The following is a 23,013-nucleotide window of genomic DNA, read 5'->3' as shown; positions in this document are numbered from 1 at the left end:
GTGGAGGGGCTCATGATTACGGTGAATGTGGAAGCAATGTGAAGGTTAAGTGCTGTAATTTTGGGGGAGAACACAATGCAGCATTTGGTGGATGCCAGGTACAGGGAGAGTCTAGAGGCTCAAAGATATAGGATCAGTCATGGTGTATCGTATGCAGAGGCCGTAACACAGATTGGTAGAACTACAGTGCAGACTGATGGAGCTTACATGATGTACCTGTAGTTAGTGGACCTACTGTCAGGGATGATGCTTCTGATGGTCCTGGCAGGGTTTCGAGGCCTGTTCAGAAATCTTGTGCTCATGAATGTGCGATGTCAAAGGACACTTTGATAATGAATAAAGTTGACTTCATTGCTTTTATTGGTAAGGTTATCAATACGACTCGGGTTGTGTAAAGCAGTAGGGTGTGGTGGAAGTTAGTGATTTATTTTGGTTTAGAATTGTATTTTCATGGCAGTACAGAATTGGGCAGATCATGATTGATCATACATTCCAGCACAGTAAGTGGAGGCATGCACTTAAACTATTGTTTGCCGACCGCCATGATATCATAGAAGAAGAAGTCAGAGCAAGCCACTCCCTCCTCTCTCCTTTTTTACATTGGGGGCTGTACAGTTGTTTATTAATCAAATTTGTTCAAAGAGCGGCATCATATAAGTAGAGAGGGCTATCTGACGTTTAATCTACAATTAAACGTCACAAGTTTGATCATTCGTTTTGACTCAAGTAATGAAAGATACACATATTTTTCCTAAACACTTGTTTTCAAATAAAAAGAAGTCATGGATATATGCAACGGGAGAAGGCGAAACATAAGAACCCCAAGAAGTCTGCGGGCTTTCAAAAGGCTGGTTGAAGCACAGAACGCCAAAATGAAGACGAAGCGGGAGGTAAAACAAGAGGTGGTCAAAGTCTTGAGGGCGCTGGTGGTAGGGAACAACAACGAAGACATCGATGTCCCTATGGAGGAGGACTGTTTCTCTATGAACTTTTCCAAGAACGAGAACCTGGAGCATGCTATAGTAATGGCACCACGATACAATCTGTTGCGGGAGGTGGGAAGGGGCAGCTATGGGGTAGTGTTCGAGGCAATTGCTATGAGGACTGGAGCAAGGGTTGCGGTTAAAAAACTGCAGTGCAACGCTCCCGAAAATGTGGAACTCGCTCTGGCCGAATTCTGGGCCTTGGCAAGCCTGGAGACGAAACACGAGAATGTGGTGCAGCTCGAGGAATGTGTGCTACAAAGGAATGGCATGGCCCAGAAAATGAGTCATGGAAATAAAAGGTCCAAACAATACCTGAGGTTGGTGGAGACTTCACTAAAAGGTAACTAACGTTAGCTAGTTAATGTTTACGTTGACGAAATCCACTGCCTGTTTGGTTGTCTTGTCACCCTTTTAATGACAGTAACTCTTGATAAGATAGCTGATAAGATAGCTTGCTAGTTAGATCTGTGGTCAATACAGAGCAGGCCAATCAAAACAATGGTTTCATTAGCAAGCTAGCTGCTAGCTCAGTGTTTTACCCATTGTTTTCCAAAAGTAGGCTAATTTTGCAAAAGTGTTGATCAGCATATAAAAAAAAAGAGGTGGATAAGGGAAATAAACCAAAAGTGTTGAAAACATTGTGTAACACGTCACCTATTGTTTCTATTAGGAGACTTGTTAGATGGGAGGGGCAGTATGTAAACATCTAGAATAGTTTATCCATCATTATTGATTGAGTCATCCCATTGTACGTAGCTCAGTGTCATACATCTGTTTTTAGTAAACAAAAATGTTCCCACCTATAGGTTCACGCTGCCATACTGTTGTATAGGCAGTTTGCTATTTCCAGAACTTGAGAGAACACATTGTTCTCGTTGGCCATCAGTTAACCCTCTCCTGGTTGCAAATTTGCATACATTTTTTAATTAAGCAAACAATATTTCATGCAATTTATGATATTAACCTATGCTATTTCCTCATATTTCTTATTATTAAATGCTCTCCACTTAATTGTATTTTTTCCTAATCAAGCTTGTTTAACCTAAATGTAAAATGTATATTAAATAGGAGTATAATTATTTGGAGAAAAATATACTTCTGAATCTTGTTTTTAATCTATGGGTTTAAAGTTTAGAGCTTTTAGCCACTGTACTGCCTTTGCTGCCCTTTTTATAGTTGGTTATGGGCAATTCCACGGTAACTAAATTAGGCTGACTTTTTTTTTTTTTTTACTTTAAAATGTTGCAAAACAAAAACCATTGATTTCAAAGTTTATCAAACCATACAACTCTCTAGACAAAGACACATTTTAACTATTTCCACTTAACATTTTACAAAAACACATTTACTGAAAGAACTGTGCACATGCTAAGTTTGGTAACAGAATTATGAGTTTTTTATCACTTAATTATTAAAACAAACATATCAGTAAAAATACTGTAACTAATTGGTAAGTAGATTTGTCTTCTGTGAAATGTCATGATCCTCCCTCCTCGTGAGGGAGAGAAATTAGAAAATATCTTAAAGAATTACAAAGCACAAGGCAATGTTTCCTGAACTAACAGAAGGCAAAACAATTATCGAAACTAAATATGTGTAGGTAATAGTTGAAAAATGTATACATGCCTTAATTCCAAAAAATTATAATAATATATATATGACTATTAGCTTTCATTTTACATGCTCCTATAAAGTTCACATGTTGGTGCTCATGGGTCCTTTTACATGGAAATGCCCTTATGTAAGTGTCACCATTCGGGCCATTACACTTGTCAACAAATTAAATATTAATCTTGACTTCTTTTTAGCCAATAGCCCTCATTTTAAAGACAGAAGGAGCTTCTCTGGGCTAAATAGTATAAAAGTCAATAGAAATGTTTTGGCAATTTTTTTGTTACATTATCATCAATATTGGTCAGGTTAACCCACTTTCTGTACAGATTTGAGAGCATAGTGTTCTGAAATCTAATGAACATAGGATCATCATCATATTTATGAGAGATTGTTGGTCAATATGTGCTCAGGTAACACACTTCAGCACTGTCTTATATGTAGGCTAGGCTACAGGGATACGGCACTATAGTGTTGTCTGCAATGCCATCTCACAAAGCTGCATTGTGTTGCTCAGGGCTTGTCCGGCAGGACATTATAATCTTGGAACAAGTTTCTGTCCGAGTTGATAAAGTAAGCTAGTTGTTGTATTGTATCTTGCACAATCTTCACAATTAGGTTACTCCCTGCATTTTATAAACTGAAATACTACATTTTGAAACAAGTTTTATTTAAATTTCCCCATAGATTTTCAGAACTCAGAAGCTGCATGAGCAAAAATGTTGCCCATTCGGACCATACCAATATCAGCAAGTCAATTAATGAGAGAGCCAATAACAAAACATTGTGGTTTAAAACAATTCATGAGACAGGTAGTTGCACCTATTATTTTTTTCCACCCAACTTCTCTCTACCCTCGTCCCACTGTAGACTTTGTTCACATCCTGGGGGTGTGACATTGTTGAAGGCAGTGCAGGGATGAAAAACAAACAGGATAAAGGGGGTTATTGGGGTACTGTTTACATACCCATTTAAATCCCAGGTTCAACCCCGTCATGTTGCCGACACTAGAGGGACTTGGCCTTGACTGTCTGAAGGGATTTGTAGTCCTATAGCTTGCATTAGTTCAACTCACCCCCCTCAGCTCTCAAATATGCTGACTAAGCCCGAACATTGTGGGGCACAGACAGATTACCTGTGTTTGCATTGAGTTGTCGTCTTTGGACACAGTCCCACATACCCTAGCCAAGATCAGTGCATTGCTAATTGCACCGTTGCACACAGCCCTATCTTAATGTGTGTAGATAGTGTGAGACAGTTTATTTAGGCCTAAGCAACAAGTCCCATTTGTTTTAATAGAGATCGTTGCACATGATGTGGAAGGGGGGCGGGGCGTAGTTAGTGTTTTCAAAGCGGAAAGCCGCTCAATACGATGGCAGCCTACCCTTGCTAAACCCGCTTTGGTGTTTAAAACCGGCCTAACCTGATTTAACTTATAATGAGCAAGCATAAAAAGACTGACCTATGACTCGGCATCGGAAACACTCGTCTCGTACCATATGTTACTTGAGCACTCTGTCATTTCCCTCAGATCTGGATCAAATTAGCGAGACATTGTTTTGGTTCAAGCATTTCTCTCCTCCACTGTTGCCTGAACATGTTGGACGTGTTGCAAGTTGGGGATAAATCTGAAAGTAAATTAACTTTTAGCATTATCCCCAACTTACAACGCATCCAACATGTTCAGGCAACAGTGGAGGAGAGAAATGCTTGAACCAAAACAAACGATGTTATATATATATACACACACAAACAAACAAACAAACAAACAAACAAACAAACAAACAAACAAACACAAACAGTGCAGTCCCAGATCTTGGTCAAAGAAGATAATGGGGAATTATACCCATTTTTATTTGCTGCCCATTGAGAATGTTAGTCTACTGGTTGATGGGGACTAGAATGAAACCATAGACCCTTACATGCTGACCGAGCACGCGCATGTTGATTTTGTCCATCCACACAAGATGTGATCAGGACACGCAGGTTGAAATATCAAAACAAACTCTGAACCAACTATATTAATTTGGGGACAGTTTGAAACGCATGAAACATTCATGGCAATTTAGCTAGCTAGCTTGCTGTTGCTTGTTAATTTGTCCTGGGATATAAACATTAGGTTGTTATTTTACCTGAAATGCACGAGGTCCTCTACTCTGACAATTAATCCACAGATAAAAGGGTAAACCTAGTTAGTTTCTAGTAATTTCTCATCGTTCATGCTTCTTTTTCGGACTTTATATGTAGGTTCTCAACCAACTTTAAGGTGCATTACCACCACCAACTGGACTGGAGTGTGGACCTCAGTTCATCTTTCAATCACCCACATGGGGATATGATCCTAAAAACCAATGAGGAGATGGGAGCGGTGGGGCTTGCAGCGCGTCAAAAATAGAACCAAGTTCTATTTTAGCGACTGGCTACGCATACGCTCGTTAACGCGCGTGAGCAGTTTGGATAAAATTATTGAATAACATGTATGTGTACGTTTATTTTTCAGCGCTCGCGAGCTAACGCAAGTGGTGTGGTCAGCATGTTAGAGTCCCATTCATTAGCCTACATCACTCTGTGATTTGTTGTTTTTCCAAGTTTTTGTCATGGCACATTGTCACAAATGTTAGTGATGAAAAGCACCATGGTGCTTGCCACCAGATTGGCTTTGTGTTCACTTCAGTCTTTGTTGTATGCTTAAAACGCTGAGTCTCACACTGTTTTTTACTTCATCCAAGAATCATCTCAAGGCATAGCGGGTGTAAGCGGGTATCCGAGGCCTCCGCAATGTTGCTGAGCTACAATAAATTAAGCCTAGTGTATGAGGCCTCTCACTGTCAAGTGTGTGTGTGTTTTTGCTACCCTTTAATGCCGTTTTGTCTTTCCCCAGGTGAGCGGATTCTGGGCTACCCAGAGGAGCCGTGCTACCTGTGGTTCATCATGGAGTTCTGCGAGGGCGGGGACCTCAACCAGTACATCCTGTCACGGCGGCCTGACCCGCGCACCAACAAGAGCTTCATGCGTCAGCTGACCAGCGCCGTGGCCTTCCTGCACAAGAACAACATTGTGCACCGTGACCTCAAGCCCGACAACATCCTCATCTCCCAGAAGTCGGGCTTTCCTGTACTCAAAGTGGCCGACTTCGGCCTCAGCAAGGTCTGCGCTGGCTTTGGCGCCGGTGGCAACGATGACGATGAGCACCCCACAGCTGGTGGCGGGGGCGGCAGCAACAACAAGAACGTAAACAAGTTCTGGCTGTCGTCGACTTGCGGCTCGGACTTCTTCATGGCACCCGAGGTGTGGGAGGGCCATTACACGGCCAAGGCGGACATCTTCGCCCTGGGCATTATCATCTGGGCCATGCTGGAGCGGATCACCTTCATTGACGCTGAGTCGAAGCGCGAGCTGCTGGGCACCTATGTGCGGCAGGGCAGCGAGATCGTGCCAGTAGGCGAGGCGCTGCTGGGGAACCCCAAGATGGTGCTCCACATCCCACAGAAGACGCGCAGCACCATGTCGGAGGGGGTGAAGAAGCTGCTGCAGGACATGCTGGCGGTCAACCCCCAGGACCGGCCCGACGCCTTCCAGCTGGAGGAGCGGGTGGACCAAGTCACGCGTGCTGCGTGACACCGCTCCCATTCCCCTTTCCAACCCCTGGTCAGTCACAGAAGGGACTGCTCTTTTACCAGGTAGGTTGTGTTCCTTCTCACATAGACACACACACACACATTTCACCTGCTCACTCACTCATATAGCTTCACTGAAGAGTTGACCCTTATTAAATGTGACATAATAGCAGTTGATCCTATTTGAATGCATGTTGATCCTATTTCACGGTCATTTGATCCTATATCAGTCAGCTGTTTAGCAGCCCTGTCAGTGCCCTCCCTGATTTGTTAGTATGTCACTCATGTATTTGTTCTGTCCACTTAACTTTCAAGAATCGCATTCCTTTGCTGAGTAGGGGGTCAGTTCTTTATTTATTTAACTAGGCAAGTCAGTTAAGAACAAATTTACAATGTTATTTACAATGACGGCCAAACCCTAACGCTGGGCCAATTGTGCGCCGCCCTATGGGATTCCCAATTACGGCCCATTGTGATACAGCCTGGAATCGAACCAGGGTCTGTAGTGACGCCTCTAGCACTGAGATGCAGTGCCTTAGACCGCTGCACCACTCGGGAGCCTTGTATTAATACCCATGTAAATCAGTGAAAGCTATTCTCCTCACTGCCACATTGACTTTAATCTGAGATAAACTGTTCTTGACTTAGCAGAGGCTTTGGGTTCCCCTCTCTGTTCAGTCGCACTCAGTGCCGCTACACAAGAGAACTGAAAGGCGGGTAATGCCTTGATGCACCGTCTGCTGTTTCAAGTACAAACATGCTGGTCCTGAGTCCAGACAAGCAATTCTGCATGCCAGAGATCCCTCACTCGGTCTCTTACGACTCACTCGTTTTTCTGCTTATTCATCTGACCGCTCCTCCCTCCCCCTCTTTTTTCTCTTTCTTCTTTCTCTCTGGCTTTAATCAAAACCATGCTACCTGCCCTGAGGGGCAAAGTGTACCCTCGCGGTTGCCAGTGCCATTCCAAACTGCATCGCTCCCTCCCTCTCTCTAGCCCACTTTTCGTTCTTTCATAACGCTCTCCTGCTCTGACGTATCATCCCCCAGGGGCCTTTAGTTTAACACTATGTTTGCCTGTATATGAGTAGATCAGCTGGGCTCGTCCGCTTTCCCAAGCCAAACCCGGCCCAGCCCTCCACTTTCCTGCTGCTCGTCCTCCTCTGCGTGAGTATGGGAGATGGTATCAGTGCTCTGCAAACAAGCCCTATTCTTCTTGGGCTGAGTTGAGTAACAGATGCCCTTTGCTTACCTCTCAGGTACACTCACATCACATTTGATCATGACTTATTGGAATTTCTTGGCAGGCTGCTTAATTCCAGTTGTCTTAGCCATTTGGATTTTCAGGGCGTCTAAGGACATTGTGCCATGTCAGTCTTTGGGCCGTGGATGTCCTCACCTTGTTTTTTGGAGACTATTAAGTAAACTACTCCCAGTGCCTCTGTGGTTGGCTGTAAGACACCCGTTTCTTTTGAATACTTGATCTGCGCGCACTCAAAGTATTTGAAAGAAAACAAGTACTTTGAACCCAGGTTTCGGCACACTCATTGCCAGGGGGAAATGCAGCTCGGAACAAAAAGTGTAAATCATAGTCCACAGACGCTGAGACACAATAGTTCTGCAACCCATTGTGACATAGCTACAAGGCTCTGAGACCACCATCCGCGGTGGATAATAATCCCGAACACGGACCTCCCCACAGTTCCCAACTGAAAGCCAATGGTCCAATATTCTACAACACTGCTGTTGTGCTTAGCGTACACATTTTGGACTATGATAAACCCTTAAAAAGTTACTGTCAGACACTGGGTGAGCCACATGCTCCATTCTTCATGGGTTGATTTAATTAAGTCTGTGCCGGACTGATTTTGTTCATCCCACAAGAACTGGTCCCGAACCCGACCACAGTCCTGAAAATGTTATTTTAGGCGTATGTGACGCAGCTTGCTTGGCAGCCCCTGTCCCAGCAATTTTACGCCATATAGGCAAGATCAAAATTCACAAAAATAGCCTAAACAATGTGTTAAAAATACCAGAGATTCTCACATGGGACATTTAATTTTTTATATATAGCGTAGGCCCATTATTGGGCTATTACAGCAAATAGGCTAAACATAGTTTGGAAGAGAGCAGAGTTGGGGCGAAATGGAATAGGAGAGCAGACACTTGACTTGAGCTATGTTTTGCATACATTTAGGAGTGGGAGTAAAATAAATAATGTTATTCATATTTAGTCGATGTTGGAGCCTATCATATCCTAATTTTTTGTCACGTGCTTCATAAACAACAGGTGTAGATTAACAGTGAAATGCTTACTTACTGGCCCTTCCCAACAATGCTGAGATAAACATTGAAATATAATAGAAAGATAATAACATAAGGAATAAATACACAATGAGTAAAGATAAGGGGTGCCAGTGGCAAGTTGATGTGCTTGGTTACGAGGTAATTTAATTAGATATGTACACAGTCCCTTCAGAAAGTATTCATACCGCTTGACTTATTCCAAGTTGTTGTTGTTACAGCCTGAATTCAAAATGGATGAAATATAATGACAAAGTGAAAACATGTTTTTAGAATTCTTTGCAAATGTATTAATGCTTTGTAGAAGCACCTTTGGTGGTGATTACAGTCTTTGGTATGTCTGTATCTGCTTTGCACATATGGATTTGGGGATTTTCTTCCATGCAGATTTTCTCAAGCTCTTAAATTAGATGGGGAGCGGCAGTGAACAGCAATCTTCAAGTCTTTCCACATATTTTCAATGTGATTTATGTCTGGGCTTTGGCTGGGCCACTCAAGGACTTTCACATTCTTGTTCTGAAGCCATTCCGGCGTTGTTTTGTCTGTGTGCTTGGGGGTCATTGTCCTGTATGAATGTGGTTTTCTCCAGACATAGCACTTTGCATTCAGGCCAAAGAGTTGACATTTTGTCTCATCAGACCATAGAATATTTTGCCGTGTACACTGTCTTTTCATGTGCCTTTTTGCAAACTCCAAGCGTGCCATCATTTTCCTTTTTCTCAGGAGTGGCTTCCGTCGGGCCACTCTCCCATAAATCCTAGATTGGTGAAGTGCTTTAGAGACTGTTTTCCTTCTGGCAGGTTCTCCCATCTCAGCCAAGGAACTTTGTAGTTCTGCCAGAGTGGTCATTGGGTTCTTGGTCACCTCCCTGACCAAAGGTCCTTCTTGCCCGGTTGCTCATTTTGGTCGGACGGCCAGCTCTAGGCAGGGTCTGGGTAGTTCCGTATTTCCCAATGTTTCCCACTGTGCTGTTGAAAACTTTCAACATGCTAGACATTTTTTATACCCTTCCCCACATATATGCAATTCTATCTAGGAGATCTACAAATAGTTCCTTGGACTTCATGGTATAGTTTCTGCTCTGACATACACTGTCAACTGTGGGACCTTATACCTGTCTATATGTTTCTTTCTAAATCATGTCCAAACAATTGAATTGGCAACAGGAAAGGGGGATACCTAGTCTGTTGTCCAACTGAATGTATTCAACTGAAATGTGTCTTCCGCATTTAACCCAACCACTCTGAATCAGAGAGGTGCGGGGGGCTGCCTTAATCGACATCCACGTCTTCGGCACCCGGGGAACAGTGGATACCTGCCTTGCAGAATGACAGATTTTTACCTTGTCAGCTCGGGGATTCGATCCAGCAACCGTCCGGTTACTGGCCCAACGCTCAAACCACTAGGCTATATAGGTGGACTCCAATGAAGCTGTAGTGACATCTCAAGGATTATCGAAGGAAATTTGATGCACCTGAGCTCAAGTGTCATAGCAAAAGGGTGTGAATACTTATGTCAATTAGATATTTAATTTTCAATAAATTTGCAAACATTTCTGGAAACATGTTTTCATTTTGTCATTATGGGGTATTGTGCGCAGATGGGTGAGAAATCCATTTAATTCAGGCTTTAACACAACAAAATCTGGAATAAGTTAAGGGATATGAATACTTTCTGAAGGCTCTGTATGGGTAGGAGTAAAGTGACTAGGCAACAGGATAGATAATAAGCAGTAGCAGCAGCGTATGTGATGAGTCAAAAGAGTTAGTACAAAGCGGGATCAGTGCAGATAGTCTGGGTAGCTCAGGGCTCTACAGTGCGACCACTTTACTCATGTATGCGCCTAAATATTTTTCTGTGCTACCTAGAATTTTTATTTAGGGGTGGAGCCCTGTAGCTATTTGGTTAACTATTTAGCAGTCTTATGGCTTGGGGGTAGAAGCTGTTCAGGGACATGTTGGTTCCGACTTGGTGCATCGGTACCGCTTGCTGTGCGGCAGCAGAGAGAACAGTCTATGACTTCGGTGGCTGTGGTCTTTGATAGTTTTTAGGGCCTTCCTCTGACACTGCCTGGTATAGAGGTCCTGAATGTCAGGGAGCCCGGCCCCTGTGATGTACTGGGCCATACACGCTACCCTCTGTAGCGCCTTGCGGTCGGATTCCAAGAACTTGCCATAGCAAGCGGTGATGCAGCCAGTCAATATGCTCTCAATGGTGCATCTGTAGAACGTTTTTAGGATCTGAGGGCCCATGACAAATCTTTTCAGCCTCCTGAGGGGGAAGAGGTGTTGTCGTGCACTCTTCACAAACTGTGTTGGTGTGAGTGGAGCCATGTTTATTCCTTAGTGATGTGGACACCGAGGAACTTGAAGCTCTCGACCCGCTCCACTACATCCCCGTCGGTGTGGATGGTGGTGTGCTCGGCCCTCCATTTCCTCTAGTCCACGATCAGCTCGTTTGTCTTGCTGACGTTGAGGGAAAGGCTGTTGTTGAAAGACAATTGCACAGGGCTTCTCTGCCCATGCAGCCTACAGGCTATTTTTATTGAGAACAGACATAGGATAGGCTCCCTTAATCTTGCACGCCCAGCAAAAGAGAGGAGAGGTAGGCTACTGAAGCGCAATTCCATTTTTTTACTTTAAAATGTATGCCAAACAAAAAACATTGATTTCAAAGTTTAACAAACCATACAACTCTATTGCCCTGAACTTGAAGCAGCAAGTTAAGTTTTAGGAGCAGGACTATTTTCAGGCATAAACAAATAGTCTAGCATAAATGTGTTTATTAATATTTATTTCCAGTCAATGTCAGATCCTCAACTTGAGCCTATCATATTTAGGTAGTACATTTCCCTGAAAAGAGAACTGCTCTGTGATTTTCTGCCCATGCAGCCTTCAGGTTATTTAAGCTACTGAATTTGAAATAGCGAGAATTTGCGTTTATGAATAGTGCGACAAAGATGTGCTTTTAATACGATAGAAAAAACACATTCAAAACAGAAAGACAACCTTTTAGAAAATCTGCTGGACTTAAAAAGTTGTCTGTCTGACCGCCCTCTCCCGCCCGCAGCATGAAAAACGCTGATCTCGCCGGGAATGATCTCTGTCGGGGCCCACGGGAATGCAGCGCTCTGCTTGGTCGCATGGATACAACTGAGACTTCAAGCAGCAGACAGCTCGGGGGAATGGGACAATCTTGTCAAGAATCTCGTCAAAAACGTGTCAACTCAAAACCTCTGTGGATTAAGACAGTAGCCTCATGCTACGTTAATGCACATTTTAATTGAATTGGTTGAGTGTGTTAGATTGAGCTCAATCTCTAAGGATCCTCCTAATAACACGAATCCCTCGTAGATGAGATTGAGGACTGGACGGTTTAGATATCCGAAGTTCCAATCTGCCACTCTGAACTTGAACCCAGATGGTCAGAGTTTTTGGGGCACTCCGACCAATCCCCAATGCTTCAGACTGCCGTTTACTTTTTTCCCCCTCGCCACTCCTCTCCCAGCTGACCAGTGAGCTGTGAATGTCAGTGAGTTAACTGTGAAGTAGGGCTGGGTGCAAGAATCAAGGTTTTGTAAAAATGTTTGTTCTCATGCTGTCTTTTTGGTCTCATTTGCTTCACTACTGCTGTTACTGTGCACCTTCTCAATTCCACACATCCAGCAAACCCCTCCCCCCGGCCACTCACCACATCAAAGATGAGAGATAACTTCTTCCTCACTGATTTGGCCCAACAGAATCATATGAACACCGAAAGACGTTTACTTTATATTACTGTGATAGAGAAGTTACCCTTTCTATTGATCCTCTTTTTATGTTTCAACTCCTCAAATTTCACACAGAGCAGACTACTAAAACAGGAGTGTAGTACCACTTACTGTTAGAAGCATTTTAGCCAAAGACTGATATACTAGCTGTTCTGGTTAAATTTGTAACAAAAAGGGCATTTTCATAGACTGACTTGAAAGCCATATCGGTGAATATTGCAAAAAAGCAGGTAAAACTATTTTGATAAAATAATTCAATTATTAGTGGGTATTATGGTTGTGGAAGGCTTATATTTCGCCTAGGTATAACTTCACAAGCCCTGAATTCATTAGATTATTGCTGACTGTTTGAAATGCAGTGTATTTGAACGTTAATTGTACAATAAAGCTTACTCATATATATCATTATCCACCTATAAATTTGAAAAGAATCAAGAAATGATTTTTAGGCCATATCGCCCAGCTGCGTAGTGTTGCGTGTCTTTCGACCGGTGTGGAGTGGCCTCATTTTCTCCTGCAGGATGCCGGGATAGCTGTTATGCCTGTTATGTAACCCACCCCTGGTACCCTGTCTGATGGGAGAATCCATGATCTGTCACACGGGGGGGGATTAGATCTTGAGAACACAGAGTGGGTGAATATGGTAGGTTGAGGGGGTTATCGGGGGCTTACAGTGAGGTGGTGGGGTTTTAAACCTGTGTTAAATACAAATCCTTTCAGTGCGCAAGGATCAGGCTGAACTGAAAGTGACATCTTCTCTGTCCAGTACCACCACCACTGCCGTGGGCATCCTCCATCGCTGTTGTTGTCGTCTACCGTCTCTCACTCACACACACACACACACTTGCGCACTCTCAGAGCGGTCCATGGTTACTGTTAGCTCCTTCTATGCAAGGGTTTACTGAGGCTCACGTTTGGAACATTTTGTCCTCTGCCTGCCAGCCTGTGTATCTGTGTGCCTCTACCCAGATAAACCAGGCCAATGCGCTTTAGCTTTTCCCCCGCCTTTACTTAAACTGAGGTTCTGTTTTATTTTCAGCATCTGTTTTGTTGGCCATCGTTTTTTTATTGAGATGATTTTGTATGAACTGAGGGATTTCGAGTGCCCTGCACATGAGTAACATCAACAGGGAACATTGACTGTGGTGCCTTACGCAAGTCTTTCTATGTACAGTGTATAGGTTCCAAACTGGGTCTAGTTCAACCCTATCCTAGGGCACACGGCACTTTAGGTGAGCAGAAGAACGCATGTTCAAACTTGGAAGTCCCACTCTCTCTCTCTCTCTCGCTCTTTACTATGAGTCTCTATGGAAATGGTGTCGATTAGACAGTGGTTTGGCTGTATGGTACAGCATGTACTTAATGTGTTCTATGGGTGTGTCTCACCGTATGTATAGAGGCTTGTTGTCATGGGGGGTGACTGAAGTCAGTGAAAGCTAAACACAATATTAGAGTTGATTTGAGAAATGCCAGCAGGGGGGCACTTTTTATATATGATTTTGGGGGGAGTGGAGGGCGGGTGTCCAAGAACGAGAGCATTTTTGCTTAGTTATGTAACCGGGGTGTTTTGAACTTTGTTTGCTGTATGCACCCCTCGGTCTCGTTTCACCCTGCCTTCGACTGCCTGCGTTACTGACTGGCAGTGCTGGGGTTCTGCATTGGCATGTACAGTTGTGAGTCAACCATATCTGTGCTGTTTGGTTTCAATCACTTTCTTTTGTCAGGCACACTGGAGTAGGCTATACAGTGTGTCTTTGAGCATTGTTCTTCTGAGCCTCAGTGTGGCCTTCTGGTTGGAGCCTTTTTAAACTTTCATTTATTGATAAGACGGGCATGATCAGCTGGTGTTGTTACAAAAAGCAGTTAGGAGCTTGCTCTCAGGGATATTTTTAGTGATGAACTCAGATTTTTAGATAAGTCTCACTGCTGCTATAGCTTCACTGAGTGTCTCAAAGATCCACACACGTTTGCCAACCCTGACCGAAACCATGAATCACCACTATCCCACAAATACTCAACCGCCGTTGATATCTAATCACTTCAAGATGGGTGAATTACCTGAGGCTGGACGGTGAATTCCTCCCAAACCTGAAAACAAACAGGCAGGCACAGCCAACCTCGGTGTGAGCTTGGGCATTGCGTAAGTTGCGTTGCATAAGTTTGTCAGTCTCTCTATTTAGCTTTCTTTTCCCTAAGCGCTTTTAATGGTTTTCAGTGGTGCTGTTGTGGTCGTACAGAGAATGTTATAACTGGTTTTGAGTTTGGGTGAGGACCAGACTCCACTGCTAGTTTTAATTGCTTGCACTCACTCTCTCACTGTTACAGAACATGCCTGGCAGTGGTGGGTGGACTGAGGCTTTTCAGCCCTTTTTAAAACGCAGGAGCAGAAATGATTATAGTTAGTTGAGTATAAGATGATGGCACATTGAAGATCTAAAGAGGAGCTTAAAGGCCCAGTGCAGTAAAAAAAATGTGATTTCCCTGTGTTTTATATATAAACGCAACATGTAAACTGTTGGTTTCATGAGCTGAAATGATCCCTGAAATATTCCAAAAACACAAAAAGCTTATTTCTCTCCAATTTTGTGCAAAAATGTGTTTACATCCCCGTTAAGGTGTATTTCTCCTTTGCAAAGAAAATCCATCCACCTGACAGGTGTGGCATATCAAGAAGCTGATTAAACGGCATGATCATTACACAAGTGCACCTTGTGCTGGGGACAATAAAAGGCCACCCTAAAATGTGCAGTTTTGTCACACAATATATTGCAATAGATGTCTCAAGTTTTGAGGAAGCGTGCAATTGGCATGCTGACTGCAGGAATGTCAACCAGAGCTGTTGCAAGAGAATTGAATGTTAATTTCTCTACCGTAACCCGCCTCCACCATTGTTTTAGAGAATTTGTCAGTACATCCAACTGGTCCCACAACTGCAGACCACGTGTAACCACGCCAGCCCAGGACCTCCACATCCGGCTTCTTCACCTGCATGATCATCTGAGAGGGGAGGGTCTGGCTCCCAGTGGGTGGGCCTGGCTCCCAAGTGGGTAGTCCTATTCCCCCCCAGGCCCACCCATGTCTGTGCCCCTGCCCAGTCATGGGAAATCCATAGATTAGGGCCTAATTTATTTATTTAAATTGACTGATATCCTTATATGAACTGTAACTATATTTCCACGCTATGAGGTTGGAATAATACTGTGGAAATTATGATGAAACCATTTTAGTATAAGAACTGTTTGAAAAGACTGCTTGAAATGTCAGCCTTTTTCGGTGGGGTGGAGTTTTGGCCTTCCATGGTGACATCACCATGCGGTAAATTTAGTTAATAGATCAAAAATAGAGTTCCAAACCTCTTTGCCAACAGCAAATGTTCAGTTTTACCCTCCCCCACCTCAAACCACTCTGACAGTCCTAGCAAAAGTCTTGCTTGAGAAATTGCTCTGCATGCTAGTGGCATGGGGGAAAGTTGTGTTTCAGCACAATTTAAATGGCCCTCTGCTCAGAATAGGTGTCTCCCACGAGTCTTGACGGGATCGTTAGCTGTGTTGTGTTCATTAGGCACTAACAGACCAACAGGAAGGGACTACATCAAATGTATTTATATAGCCCTTCTTTAATCAGCTGATATCTCAAAGTGCTGTACAGAAACCCAGCCTAAAACCCCAAACAGCAAGCAATGCAGGTGTAGAAGCACGGTGGCTAGGAAAAACTCCCTAGAAAGGCCAAAACCTAGGAAGAAACCTAGAGAGGAACCAGGCTATGAGGGGTGGCCAGTCCTCTTCTGGTTGTGCTGGGTGGAGATTATAACAGAATATGGCCAAGATGTTCAAATGTTCATAAATGACCAGCATGGTCAAATAATAATAATCACAGTAGTTGTCGAGGGTGGAACAAGTCAGCACCTCGAGTAAATGTCAGTTGTCTTTTCATAGCCGATCATTGAGAGTATCTCTACCGCTCCTGCTGTCTCTAGAGAGTTGAAAACAGCAGGTCTGGGACAGGTAGCGCATCCGGTGAACAGGTCAGGGTTCCATAGCCGCAGGCAGAACAGTTGAAACTGGAGCAGCAGCACGGCCAGGTGGACTGGGGACAGCAAGGAGTCATCATGCCAGGTAGTCCTGAGGCATGGTCCTAGGGCTCAGGTCCTCCGAGAGAAAGAAGGAGAGAATTAGAGAGAGCATATTTAAATTCACACAGGACACCGGATAAGACGGGAGAAATACTCCAGATATAACAGACCGACCCTAGCCCCCCGACACACAAACTACTGCAGCATAAATACTGGAGGCTGAGACAGGAGGGGTCAGGAGACACTGTGGCCCCATCCGATGATACCCCCAGACAGGGCCAAACAGGCAGGATATAACCCCGCCCACTTTGCCAAAGCACAGTCCCCACACCACTAGAGGGATACCTTCAACCACCAACTTACTATCCTGAGACAAGGTTGAGTATAGCCCCCAAAGCTCTCCACCACGGCATAACCCAAGGGGGGGCGCCAACCCAGACAGGAAGACCACGTCAGTGACTCAACCCACTCAAGAGACGCACCCCTCCTAGGGACGGCATGGAAGAACACCAATAAGCCAGGGACTCAGCCCCTGTAATAGGGTTAGAGGCAGAGAATCCCAGTGGAGAGAGGGGAACCGGCCAGGCAGAGACAGCAAGGGCGGTTTGTTGCTCCAGAGCCTTTCCGTTCACCTTCACACTCCTGGGCCAGACTACACTCAATCATAAGACCTACTGAAGAGATGAGTCTTCAGTAAAGACTTAAAGGTTGAGACCAAGTCTGCATCTCTCACATGGGTAGGCAGACCATTCCATAAAAATGGAGCTCTATAGGAGAAAGCCCTGCCTCCAGCTGTTTGCTTAGAAATTCTAGGGACAATTAGGAGGCCTGCGTCTTGTGACCGTAGCGTACGTGTAGGTATGTACGGCAGGACCATATTGGAAAGATAGGTAGGAGCATGCCCATGTAATGCTTTGTAGGTTAGCAGTAAAACCTTGAAATCAGCCCTTGCCTTAACAGGAAGCCAGTGTAGGGAGGCTAGCACTGGAGTAATATGATCAAATTTTTTGGTTCTAGTCAAGATCCTAGCAGCTGTATTTAGCACTAACTGAAGTTTATTTAGTGCTTTATCCGGGTAGCCAGAAAGTAGAGCATTGCAGTAGTCCAACCTAGAAGTAACAAAAGCATGGATACATTTTTCTGCCTCATTTTTGGACAAAGTTTCTGATTTTTACAATGTTACGTAGATGAAAAAAAGCTGTCCTTGAAACAGTCTTGATATGTTCTTCAAAAGAGAGATCAGGGTCCAGAGTAACGCCGAGGTCCTTCAGTTTTATTTGAGACGACTGTACAACCAAGATTAATTGTCAGATTCAACAGAAGATCTCTTTGTTTCTTGGGACCTAGAACAAGCATCTCTGTTTTGTCCGAGTTTAAAAGTAGAAAGTTTGCAGCCATCCACTTCCTTATGTCTGAAACACAGGCTTCTAGCAAGGACAATTTTGGGGCTTCACCATGTTTCATAGAAATGTACAGCTGTGTGTCATCCGCATAGCAGTGAAATTTAACATTATGTTTTCGAATGACATCCCCAAGAGGTAAAATATATAGTGAAAACAATAGGTCCTAAAACGGAACCTTGAGGAACACCGAAATTTACAGTTAATTTGTCAGAGGACAAACCATTCAGAGACAAACTGATATCTTTCTGACAGATAAGATCTAAACCAGACCAGAACTTGTCCGTGTAGACCAATTTGGGTTTCAATCTCTCCAAAAGAATGTGGTGATCGATGGTATCAAAAGCAGCACTAAGATCTAGGAGCACAGTGCTATGATGGGGTCTAAAACCAGACTGAAGCGTTTCGTATACATTGTCTTCAGGAAGGCAGTGAGTTGCTGCGCAACAGCTTTTTCAAATTTTTTGGAGAGGAATGGAAGGTTCGATATAGGCCGATTTTAGTTTTTTTTTTATATTGTCTGGGTCAAGATTTGGCTTTTTCAAGAGAGGCTTTATTACTGCCACTTTTAGTGAGTTTGGTACACATCCGGTGGGTAGAGAGCCGTTTATTACGTTCAACATAGGAGGGCCAAGCACAGGAAGCAGCTCTTTCAGTAGTTTAGTTGGAATAGGGTCCAGTATGCAGCTTGAAGGTTTAGAGGCCATGATTATTTGGACTCTTCCAATAAGAACCGCTCATATCCATTTTTCCCTTGCAAAATATTTGAAGCATTTTCTTTTGCTTGCCCTTATAAAGTGACCCTGGCGCAGTCTTCCTCCTCAACAAGCCTGCACATGAATGGGAGGTGAAGTCGGCTACCACCACCGATCGATCCCCCTCGGCTTAAGAGCAATCCATAATGGCTGGCTTTTAGCCTGACGGTGTCAGCTGCCGCAGGGCCGTTACAGCAACTGAGAGTGCTGCAAGCAGTTAGTGAAGGAAAGGGGCCTTTTTGCTCATGGAACACAAGTGCTGCAGTGGTTGCTGCATAAGGGGGAGATTTATGGGGTTGTGTGGACTTTTTACAGCCTCAGTGGAGACCACTGTAAAGAAGCAATTTTTTAAACTTGTAAAAATCATCAATATATCTATATAATTATCATTGTTGTCATTTTTTTTAATGACATTCGAGCAGTTTGCCTTTTTCATGTCAAGTGGTTTCTTTTTTATGCATCAGTCCAGCTGGCCCACTTGTGCACGTACCATGTGGTATGAGTTATGCAACCTATCCATGGCACGGACTTCAGTACTTAATAGTGTGCATCATTGAGATTAAAGCGAAAACTAAAAGATCTGGGTTACGTCATCAATAGTTTCAATGTTTTATTTATACCATGACACTATCGGAAATCTCGGACGTGTCAACCAATTAGGGTCTAAATCCCACCAATCTCGCACATCCGAATGGCCTTGCATAATGGCACATTTCTATAGGCTATACATTTTGTATACACAGTGCAGTGAAATGCACTGGAGTTCCACAGTACACTATTAGCACTGCCTAAAGAATTATGATAACCTGTGGGCCTGTATTTCATATTGACGAACATTCAATCATCTTGTTTTCTCTCTTTCTCCACAGATTGGTATACAAACTGAAGGTGGGATTCCACATCTGTACAGAGGTGTAAAAAGGGACTCTGAACTGTGAAACCTCTACAATTGCTCCCAAATGTGAAAGAAATGGAGGGTTTGCGGTCAGCGCTTCTAAAATCAGGACACCTTTATCGGGAAAGCTATGCAATAAGTCATATGAGAAGTCAGGTCCTCTCCCCTTCCCCCACCGCACCTTCTATTTTAAAAAAGCCGAAAGACATTCACCAATGTATGACGGTCAGGTATGCCAGAACACAAAGTGTTCCTTGGCACACCTGGTTTGGAATGGGGGCGGCAGTAGCCTTGAAGTTGGAGAAGCAGGCCAGCATCTGGAGGGTTGCCGGTTCGAATCCCACTGCTGAAGAGGGCAAAAATATGGCGGGAGTGAGCCAGCAGGTGCCACCTACTTCTCCAACCTAATGTGTGTTTGTGTGTGTATATCTGGGGGGTTAGATAAAATGTCCATCCTGTAGGGACTAATAAAGTATATCTTAATGGCCACAAGGAGTTATAATGATTTGTTATTTGATGAGCTGGTCTTCAAAATACATTTCTCAATGTTGTTTTTTTGTTTTAATTGGTCCGGACATGGACTGATTCATCCTTCTCTGATGTTGACGTGTGTTGGATGTTGACGTGTGCCATAGGCTAGTATGGATGGATAATCGTTCATGTATATACCTGAGAGGATGACATGTTGCACTGTGTACCCTCTATACCAGAGTTTTAAAAAGTATTCCTAAAACGACCGATGACAATGATGTAGAAAAAGGGACTAGTATACTGTGAATTGGAAATGTGAATTCAGTTCAATACAACTTTATTTATAGACAATTTAGAAAGGTGGATTATATTGGGTAGTTCAGTACACAGCGCCCCATGTCCCCCATCCTCAATGTGGACACATTGCACTAGTATCAACCAAGCAGCATCAACAACACCCCTGTTCCCCTCCCTCTACACCCTTGTGCCTTATTAGACTTTCATCAAATGGAGGGTTAACCAATTTGATTCCCCAGTAGTTTGATTTTTTTTATTGTTTTTTTACATGCAGCATATCATTTTCCCTTGTTAGCAGGCCTATATAATATGATAATATTGTTATGTCGTGCATTTGAAGCCAAACGGTGCCATCTCCCTATATAAGATCATAAAATGGTTTTAGGGGAATTACCTATTGCGTAAACCAAATTGTACCAGAGTTGTGGACACTGATGTCGCATAATCAATTTATATTTAGCCCAATATTAAATTGTTATACATCCCAAAAATTTGGCATGAACCGGAATCAAGTTAATTTCAGACCGAAAAATTGACTGATGAGCTAGTAACTACGATGAAGTCTTACATTATTGTATGTCACTCACCAATAACTTGACATTGACAGTGTCTTTTTTTTATTCAGAAATGAATAATGAAATGTAACTGTTGGCTACTGTGAGCATGTTATGGTTTCAATGTGAGGTTTGTGTATGAAGATTCAGGACCCTCACCAAAGGGGATTTTAGACTCACTTTAAGCCTAGTGCCAATTAAGGGCAAAGCAGGCAACTTTGAGTGCTTTGAAATTCCTTTTAAACTCTCATTTACTTCTTTGACTTTGGATATTGTAACCATAACATTTGCTGATAACATCATGTAAATAATGCTATGGAATGGGATCAAAAGGACAGTTGTGATCAATAACGTCTGATCTTTGTAATTGAATGGTTTTTGAATATATGTTGGAGGTTCTTCAGCTTATGATGTCAATTGTTTGGCATTGGTAATGGTTCCCCCAAGCAACACCATGACTAAAAAAAGTGGTTAAAAATCACCTTTTCCTCGCTCACTATTTAGTCGTTTCACTTCACTATAAACAAGATGTGTGTGGGAATAACAGTTGAATGGACAGATACTATTGTACACACACAAAAACGCATAGTCATCGTCGTCGTTTTTCAAACATTACCACTTAAGTCTACCTTCTAGATTGTGAAGTGTCGTTTTGCAATGTTTCTGACTTGTAATGACTCTTCCTTGTAGTATTTTAGTAAGTCCGAGTGACAATACCCATTCACGTAATGGTTGACAGTCTAAACCAGGGCTGGATCATTCCAAAAAGCTAATCCTGGATTGCAGAATGTGGACTATTCAGCAAGCACCAGCCAACAAACAGTTGAACCACAGCATATTGGGCATTTTCCCTGTTATCTATTCACTTTTATTTTAAGTGAGCACGTTAGTTGACGATTGATTCATAGACGTGTTTCCAGGATTCAGTTGGGACCATATCTTGTGTCAAGGCAACCCATTCTTTCCTTTTTTATTAGTCCAGTCTAGTTTCCAGTTTTTAAAAAAAAATAATAATTTTTACGGCAATTGACAAACACTCGATCTGTGTTTTGATAGTCTGGTCCTACCTCACTCTCCTCCTTCTCTGATCGTTGTCTTTCACTAGACCGTCTCACTAGATTACTTTTAAACTGGTTTCGGTCTAGACCTGTTTCATTTGCGTTTTTAGAGGGCCATTTCTTTAATTGTGATAGCTTTAGACCTGAGTCAGTTTTTCTTTAACCTCAACCAACCTCATTGGTCAAACTCCTCTAAGACGCTTTTAGATGGGTTTTTTGTTTCGCTACGTTAGCTACTCTGATCGCCGTTTGAGATTTTGAATACTTTACCTTCAACCTTCGCTGCAGATAACACTTAGCTTTTGCCTTTTTCGATTTTTTTTTTTTTTTACAGAATCTCAGAAGTTAACACACCTCTTTCTCAGATACCTCTATTTTAATGTTAGACTGTACACCCAGTGACACTCAGCTTTACTTAAGAGACCAGTTTGTTACCTGGAAAACCTCTTGTAACCTCTGACCTCTTTCGGTGTTAACAAGTAAGTGAGCACTCCCTTTAACGTCATGGCAACGTCTACTGTTGCATGACTACTCTACGTTCATGTTTTACGTTGAAATAAACTGCATATGATAAGGGAACTGAAGCTCTTTCCGCCACCTATTGTTCATACATAATGTTGTATCTTGTTGGGAGTAGTGAAGACTTTGTGTGTAGGTTACATGTGTATTGCCATGGTTTAAGGGGAGCACTAGTCATATAGCTACGGTAATGATTATGCTTAAAAACCAACACACTCTATGCAACCTTCTTTCACTGTACAAGGAACCAAACCATTTGTGGTGTTTGTTCTCCTGAACTACTACTACTATCAGCACCTATGTCAAAGTGTGTATACATTATGTATCATGTCAACTATGAACTTTTTGTTCAAGAAGCTAACTTGAGCCATTAGATGTTTTAGTAAAGCATCTTTTTTTGTTGCTGTAAATGTTTGACAACTTCAGTTTCTCTTGAAATAAATTATAAAAAACAAGTCTTCTTTTTTTTATTAGGACCAAATCATCAGACCAAATCTTTCATTACACATGACAACTGCATTTTATAATTAATTGTCCAATATACATTGGGCTCAAACAAACCTCTGCTAGCAGTCTAATCCTTTATGAACTGGTTGAACCACCTATAGTATCTAACCACCAAGTGCATGGCACAACTAGAATAGACAGATTGCATTATAACAAATTATACTCCCACATTTAAGAATGTATGACCATTTTGGTCCTAGT

The 23,013-nt window shown here is 42.8% G+C and overlaps 1 protein-coding gene across 2 annotated transcripts; it reads left to right on the top strand.

Annotated features, from left to right (window-relative positions):
* The first annotated feature begins 584 nt into the window (after positions 1-584).
* LOC115166068 (serine/threonine-protein kinase 35) lies at positions 585-22,760 on the top strand. Of its 2 annotated transcripts, XM_029719716.1 has the most exons (4): positions 585-1,326; positions 5,479-6,277; positions 11,585-14,424; positions 19,381-22,760. In XM_029719716.1, the coding sequence occupies exons 1-2, from the start codon at positions 783-785 to the stop codon at positions 6,213-6,215; spliced, it is 1,281 nt and encodes a 426-aa protein (XP_029575576.1). In that variant the 5' UTR covers positions 585-782; the 3' UTR covers positions 6,216-6,277; positions 11,585-14,424; positions 19,381-22,760. The 2 variants fall into 2 exon arrangements, with proteins under 2 accessions (XP_029575576.1, XP_029575574.1); XM_029719714.1 differs by lacking the exon at positions 11,585-14,424.
* Positions 22,761-23,013: the final 253 nt, after the last annotated feature.

This window comes from Salmo trutta, chromosome 28 (assembly GCF_901001165.1).
Source record: "Salmo trutta chromosome 28, fSalTru1.1, whole genome shotgun sequence".
NCBI lineage: Eukaryota > Metazoa > Chordata > Actinopteri > Salmoniformes > Salmonidae > Salmo > Salmo trutta.
The sequence above is the reverse complement of the archived record's forward strand: the minus strand, read 5'-3'. Positions and strand labels throughout refer to the sequence as shown.

Excerpts from the sequence above, each read along its gene's own strand:
- LOC115166068 (XM_029719714.1), top strand. The coding sequence starts at position 783 with ATGGATATATGCAACGGGAGAAGGCGAAACATAAGAACCCCAAGAAGT. Across the intron at positions 1,327-5,478 it reads GGTGGAGACTTCACTAAAAG|GTGAGCGGATTCTGGGCTAC; the intron begins GTAACTAACGTT and ends GTCTTTCCCCAG.